Genomic DNA, 7,413 nt, shown 5'->3' with positions numbered 1-7,413 from the left:
GGGGGGGGGTTGGGTGCTGAGGGGGCTGCAGCACCCCCATCTGCGAGGCTCCACTTTCCAGAGTTTTACTCGCTACAGGGTGTACTTTGAGGGTTTGTGACTCTGCAGACCGTTTACTTGCATAAAAACCTTCATAACACACAAGGGGAAGGGTAATAGCCTGAATAGCATGACACAGCCTCTTGACACCCTATGCTGATAGTTAAAAGCTAATCATAGTAGGCTAATAAGTTGGTAAGATAATAGTTAGCAGGTAATGCAACCTTACTCAGCAGCAGTTACATTAACAAGGCGAATTCTGAATGAGAGTTTGAAATCACCTTAAACTGTCTCTCCAGATGTGTGCGCCCGCTCCTCCCTGGTGTCCTGATGTTGTGGAAGTAGCTGTGAAGCTGGCTCGCTGCCACCTCAGTCTCCTTCCCCAGAATGGCTTCCATCAAGGCATCGTGGGTGAAGACGTACTGCTCCTGGATCAGCCAAACGGTGAGAAAAAGACCTTTAGAGGCTCGTCTGTTTGACAGGCCCAAACCATACGTTTGCATTCCAATATCAATTTTGAAATAATACAAGTATGAGTTACAGCCCTTTTGGGGATTTTCTTAAGAAATGAATGTTCAACAAAGAAGAAATGAACTCTCTTTCCTGTGCAAACGGTTGAAAAAAGTGATATGATTCATCAGCCTAACCAACCACACATGCATTCCAAACATACACCCTCCTGAAAGATGCAAGAGGAGTCAGTTAAAGTTATATTAACAATGTGTTTACAATGATTGGGTCAAACAAAGTCGTTTTTGTGCACTCAAACAGTCCGTGAAAGATGGCCAATAGTAATTTCCTGCATGTGTGACAGTGCCTTCATGACTTCCAGTTGACTTTCTCCATGTTGGTCCTCGCATGGCCTGTCTTCTATTGAATCGGTCTGTTGAGTTTTTACAAAGATAACTTTTGCAGGGTGTAACGTTTCCATGTATTGGGTATGTACATTGATGTTAACCACTGATTAAATTCTAAACATGATCCTCTGGCATTTATTCATTACACCTTAATGTCCACTTGAGAACAAAAATGTGAAACACTTGGTTACCATAATTAGGCCTGTATTATAAACATGAAGGATGGATGGAGCATGGGGTACCGGGCAAGCAGAAACCTGTTAGTGCTGCTTTACCTGAGATAAGTCTAACAAACATTTCTCAGACACACACAGATACACACCTCAGTCTGGACTAGGTAGTTGCGCTGGGTACGAATGTGTTTGAGGAAGCCAAGAACATTCACTGTGCTCTTGTCTCTGATCTGCCGTAGCATGCTGTCCAGCACCATGTAGGTCCCGGTCCGACCCACTCCAGCACTGCAGCACAAACCAGGCCAAAGACATGAAAAATGTATATTCTCATTACGCATTTAATTCACTGTTGTTATTATGTAAGGGTCTACATCAAAGATAAACACCTTTAAATGAAACAAAAAATTGAAAAATAGAAACGTACTTCTTATAAAATATATATTTCCCAAATTGCTATTAAGCAAAAAAAAACACAAATTATTGGAAGTCCAGATATAGGAATGCTCAGTGGCTCACAGTCTTCATGGTGTAATTATCCTGTCACGTCAGACTGTGAATGTTTCAGGATGTTGTCATTTGTCCGCAGACATAACCGTGACTTAAATATCACCATACCTATTTTGTTCTGCATTCTCTTTCGAACTTGCTATGCTACTGGAAGCAAATGTTTTATTTTCCCTGCGATATCATACATGAAGTTAACGGGAGGCAAGTACTCGCCATTTTTATTTTTACGCATGTGTGACTGTGCCGTCAAGCCTCCCAGAAGACTTTTCTTTCATTTTGGGCATCCATTATTCTTAAAGACATGGTAGCCTTGTTGGCATGTGTACTCTCACATTGAAATGTAATCAGAATGATGAACACATAGACTACTCTCAGATTCAGGGCTTCCTGTTTCCTCCAGAGCAGCAGAGTGAACGTGAGTGTGTGTATGTGTTCTTTTTTTCCTGAACGGGAGGATGTGTGTGTGTATTTGCCAGTACAAATGGTAATAATGAGTGGTGCGTCTGCAGCCACAGCGCGAGGCAGTGTGACACGTTATTATCGACGCTCACAGACGATAGCAGAGCGCTTCATAATGAATCCCCCGGGGCCACAGTCAGCGGAAAATTACCAGCAACTTCCCCTCCTGCCTTACTGTAAAATGCCCTAAATACAAGCTTGCAACTGTGACAGCAGGTTCAATAAAGCTGTTTGGATATGCAGTCGTTGCAAAAGGCCCTACAAAAAGTGCTTTATTAAAAGTAAATCAAGGATGAAATTAATGCCTCTGTTCACAATAATCCAAAATACCTTAAATTAAAGTGTACAACTACAAAATAAAATAGTCAAAATGACTGCACACACTATGAAAAGGGATCAACAGTTAATAACTCTGGTGAAAGATTGATGAGTGGTGGAGGGGGTACAGTCAGTACAGTGGGGTGTAAATCAGTACCTGCAGTGGACCAGCATGGGTCCCATGTCAGGCAGCTGTGCAGCGGAGGACCTGCGGACAAAGGTGAGGATGGGCAGGGTGTACTCCGGGACCCCCATGTCGGGCCACTGGGTGTAATGATACTGAAACACCGTCCGCTCACTCTGCGCCCGCATTTTCCCGCTCCCCTTCCCACCCTGCATGGTGATAAGAAGCAAAGAGAGGAGGAAGGCATCAAAGCTTTGAACGTATCAAACTGCGGGAGGGACAAAAAAAAAAGAACAATTAGATAACCTCTAAAATATGTTACAGTTTTTTTCAATTAACCACAAACCTTTTAAAGTAGATTAAAATATGTAAAGGTTTTACTAGCCTATGAACAAACTACAGCATAGTTTTGGCAGTAAACGTCTTGCATACAGCGCAAGATAGGATTTACTTAGGATATAAAGAAATAAAGATTGCGATTCAAATGGGGCAAGTCAAATGCAGGAATAATAAAGTATGTACTGTACAATAGGATGGAACTAGAGAATGCAATTCCCGAAGAAATTGCTAGTGGAAATGCTTTATGCTGAACTGCTATGCTTAAATGTAATGTGTAAGAAGACAGTGAAGAATTTAGATTGAAATGATACATGAACACTGGGGGCTTGAATGTGTGATAAGAGAATAAAAGGAGGTAAAAAGAGCAAACTTTGAACTAACTTGATGGCGAATGATCTGTCGCCATGGCAACGGTATTTGATGACATCCCATAATACGCTTAGATGTGTTGATGGCTGCATTGTTACCAAACCTGTGAAGTTTTGGGCTGTTTGGAGCATTTTCACTGAAGTTATGAGAAAACCGTGTTTCATAGCGAGCATTATGTTGCCATGTCAACTGAATTTGAAGAAATCTCAAAACTGTCACTTAGATGTCTTCACAGCTGGACTGTTAGCACACATGTGAAGTTTGAGCACTGTGACGACCCCTCCACACCATGTGGGGTGCCGTCTGGTTGTGTGTGTGTTTGTGTTTGCAGGTTCCATTGCCTGACGAGCTGCACCTGTGTGACGAGCTGCATAAACCTTGATGAGCTACACCTGGCCGGAAGCCTTCAATAAAGAGCCCAGCCGGATACGTCGCTGTCTGTCTCCTCTGGGCACTTTCCCCGTGCCAGCGTCAGGGACCTGTAGCTGGTTCCGTTTGTTTGTTTGTTTGTTATGAATAAACGAACATTATATTATAATAATAATAATAATAATAATAATAATAATAGATTTTATTTGTTAGCGCTTTTACAGGTGCTCAAAGACGCTTTACAGATAATAGTGAAGAGAAAAGAAAAGAGAAGAAAGGAACAACAAGTAAATATATAGTTAAAGTTAAAGTCAAATAATACAAAACCAATCACACATTAAAAGCCAGATTGAAGAGGTGAGTTTTTGTGAGTTTTTTGAAGGTGGTGAGGTCGGTGCAGTCTCTGATGGGTTGTGGGAGTGAGTTCCAGAGGGAGGGGGCAGCGACGGAGAAGGCTCTGTCCCTAACTCCCCTTGAAGGCGAAAAGACGAATTAGGTGTGTGTGGTACGCCGCTGGTTGTTTTTCAGTCCTTATTGGCGGTATTAGCATAGAGTGGACTGGAGAAGTGGGACGAGGTCTGAGGAGGACACGTGCCCGAGTGTCCTCGTTCGGATGGGTTGTGAGGTCTGTCGTGAACCGTAAGAGGAAGACGCAATTGCCTACCCACTTCACAGAGAGGTTTTAGAAATGGCGTGCGACTATAGTTGAAGGGTGGTTACTGTCATAGGCCAACTGTGGGGTTTAACGTCTTTTTGTCACCCAGGGAAGGTGGGTGCGTACCGAGTAATTAGACGACTGGTCCCTCTCTACTGTTCCATTCCCATGGTGTCTGTGTCGTGTTCGTCGTCTCAATTTCGACCGGGTCTGTCAAGGGGGACGATCGGAATCGAGAAACCTGTCAGGTCGGAAGGGTCACGGGAGAGAGGGACGTCTTTACTGTCTAAAGGGCTTAGTGGGACAACCGACTGGAGCGTAGAGTGCGAGTCCAAATGGGGTCACGCCTAATCAAAGAGAAGGGTAGCAGGGACGACGTGCTTGTGTATGGTCGAAGGTAGGACCGGGGACTTTTTTTTTTTGTGAGCTCGGCGGGGACACGCATAATCTAGTATTCAGGTAGTCGTCACGTCGGTGAAATCGTCGCAATAGAAAGAATCGCGATTCGACTACATTTGGCGTTACAACACACTACCCATGTCTTAAAAAATTAACGAGGTTGTGGGTAGTGAGTGTATGACGTCATATGCAAACACTCTGTAAGTTCCTAAATGTGGTGGGATGACTTGTTTCCATGTGTGTCTGTACTCGTTGAGTTGTATCTTGTCTGTGTGTTGATCTCTCGAGGTTTGCTTTTCTGGTACTTGTAGACAGCTATTCGGTAGTCCCTGGGTGAGCATTCGGAAGTTGTGTCGTCAAAAATTGGTAATCAATTGTGAAAATGACAGGCGGTGGCAATTTCGTCTTATCGAAGGACCCGGGTTAGGACAATTCGGTGTGGACGTCGTTATTCCACGATAATCGTAGGACTGGTGAGAGGACGAGAGTCCGGTGTTGGAGTTATTCCTCTTTTTAACATAGTACCTAGGGCGAGTAACTTAACTTCCGTTGTTGGGCGTCTAATGCCGTTGCAGTTTACCAATCGAGATGGTTCCCTTTAATTTCCTGACTGCACGTGGTGGTGTCCTTTTGGTTGAGGCGAGGCGTTGAGTTCGGAAATTAAAGATGGACGTTTTTTCATTGTCAGAAAAGAGACAAGTTGGTGTCAGTCCAGACATAGTGGCCGTCGGGTCGTACAACTGTGACAGAGACGGTCCTAGTTGTTCATATAAAGGGGAAACTTTGGTCGATTGCGATTGTCTAACGAGATTGTTCAGGGAATACAAAAGGAAGTAAGGAAAATAGGTGTTTAGGTCGCCTTTACAAGTCGTTGTGTCTAGTCGACGACGTGCACTCTTCGGGAGGTCATTCGAGGAGACATCCGCGAGAGTGTTTGACGGAGGGTTGTAGAGCCTTTTTTTTTGGTTGTGGGGTGTAGACGGGGTCCCCGGCGAGTGGAGTAGTGTCGGATGTGAGATGGCGCCGTGCGTAGGGTGTCATTGACTCGATTGTATGTGGGCGATCAAAAGTCTCTTGTATCAATATCTCGCCTCATGATATGTCTTGTGTATATGGTCATTCGAGCCACTTCGCTTTTGCTTTTTGCGTTGAGGTTTTTTTTGGTGGACGTCGGGACGCGCATCGTAGTGTCTGTTTTTTTTTTGTATGTGTGTTATATATGTGTGTGGATTTGTTTGGGGGTGGTATTGCTGAGTGGTTCCTCGGGTGTTTTCCCTGTTATGGTTGCCAGCGCTGTACTGGTTCGCTGTTATATATATAAACTCCCTCCTCGTGGTGTTATTGAGCGTTATAGTTTGGTGTCGAGTGATATGTATGTTTTATGTTATTGTGTGTTTCTCTCTGTGTAAGTGTGTTTGTTCGCGTGTGCAAAAATATTATATAGGTGGTTATAATATTGATTGTATAATTTCGCTGTAGGTGTACCTGTGTCCTAAATTTGGTGCTCGGGGGTTATATATATTGGTGGCCGAGGACCCGACGTTTATTCGTCCCTCTTTCCGTCTTTCTGTTCCTCTCTCCTAATTATGTGCTGTGTCATTATATTTTTATTTGTCGTTGTTGGTCGTATTATAAATTGAGTGGTGTCTGGTGTGATAGTAGTATGTATATCGTTCCGTTGTGTAACTGTAGGTGTATGTATATTGTGTAATGTCTGGAGTGGCGTTTCGATAAGTCTGTGTATTTGTGTGTGTGGATCTGATCCTGAGGGTGGTAGCCTAGTATGTGTATTTTTGTTGTATAATTCTCCCCCCCCCCCTGTTTTGACCGTGAGGGTAAAACCGCTGTGATGGAAGGCCTCTGTCTGTGTCAAAAAATTTTGTTGACGTGTGTTAGTGTTATGTGACGAGGAGTAAACTGTTCCTCTATTTGGTGTCCCTAACTAGAACTCTTGGTTGAGGAGAAAGTAAGGAAGGTTATGGATTGTTGTGTGTAATATTATCCGTTAAGTTCCCGTGTTGGGAAGGTTAAAGTGACGATCTGTGTTTTCTGTATGTGAAAAAATGTAGTTGTTTTGGTATGGTGGAGTTGTTGTGTAGGTGTAGAGTGGTTTGACCAGTTGAGGTTCTTTATTTTTTTGTAAATTCTCCTCCTGTTGGGTTGTAGTTGTGACTTGTCACGTTTTGCTGGGTTTGTTGTGTGTAGTTATATCCCCTCTCGTTGTGTTTGTTTTGTGTGTTGTGTAGGGCATAGTTTCTTGTAGGTCTTAAGTTGAAGTGGTAACTGTCGGTGTGAGATAGGAGGGGGGGAGTGTAGGCGTTGGAAAGCCTCATAAAAGTTGTCAGGTCTAGTTAAGTTGCTGGGTGTTATTTAGTGTAGGTGGTACTGGCGGATAAAAGGTGGACATTTTTGTAACGGGCAGGAGGCGGGGTACGGTAGAGGGAGGAGACGACGACTTTTGGGACTAAGTACGTAAGTAGTGAGTGACTGAGCAGATGACGTTTATCGTAGGAGATACCGTATTGGTAGGTGGAGGGAGACGACGGGCGGAGGAGCGGTGTGGGCGAGTGCTCTGGTGTAGTGAGGGTAGGAGGTCTTGGAGGTGTACCGGAGGGGCAGCAGTTTCATAGGTGATAGTGTCACTACCACCTTTACTGATTCTCCTGTTTTCATTGGGCAGCGTACAGCCATGTTCGGCCAGGGACCGAATGGTAACGTCTGGACGAGTTGGTCGTGTCCGGCGGAAAGGCGACGGAGGCGAGTAGTCTTCGGTTGGAGGATAGGTAGGAGGTGGGCGTGGTAGTG

The 7,413-nt window shown here is 44.2% G+C and overlaps 1 protein-coding gene across 1 annotated transcript in view; it reads right to left on the bottom strand.

The window, feature by feature from the left end:
- Positions 1-282: 282 nt before the first annotated feature.
- LOC104957423 (receptor-type tyrosine-protein phosphatase gamma-like) overlaps positions 283-7,413 on the bottom strand; it is a gene marked incomplete at both ends in the record, with an annotated part of 24,973 nt that continues 17,842 nt past the window's right edge. The window contains 3 exons of the mRNA XM_010785053.1: positions 283-467; positions 1,219-1,354; positions 2,511-2,686. Coding sequence (XP_010783355.1) covers positions 283-467; positions 1,219-1,354; positions 2,511-2,686 — 497 coding nt within the window. The remainder of the gene's footprint in view (positions 468-1,218; positions 1,355-2,510; positions 2,687-7,413) is intronic.

The sequence above is a fragment of the Notothenia coriiceps genome, unplaced genomic scaffold (assembly GCF_000735185.1).
Source record: "Notothenia coriiceps isolate Sejong01 unplaced genomic scaffold, NC01 NC01_scaffold00027010, whole genome shotgun sequence".
In the NCBI taxonomy this organism is placed as follows: domain Eukaryota; kingdom Metazoa; phylum Chordata; class Actinopteri; order Perciformes; family Nototheniidae; genus Notothenia; species Notothenia coriiceps.
Note: the sequence above shows the minus strand (reverse complement) of the source record. Positions and strands in the feature narration are given on the sequence as shown.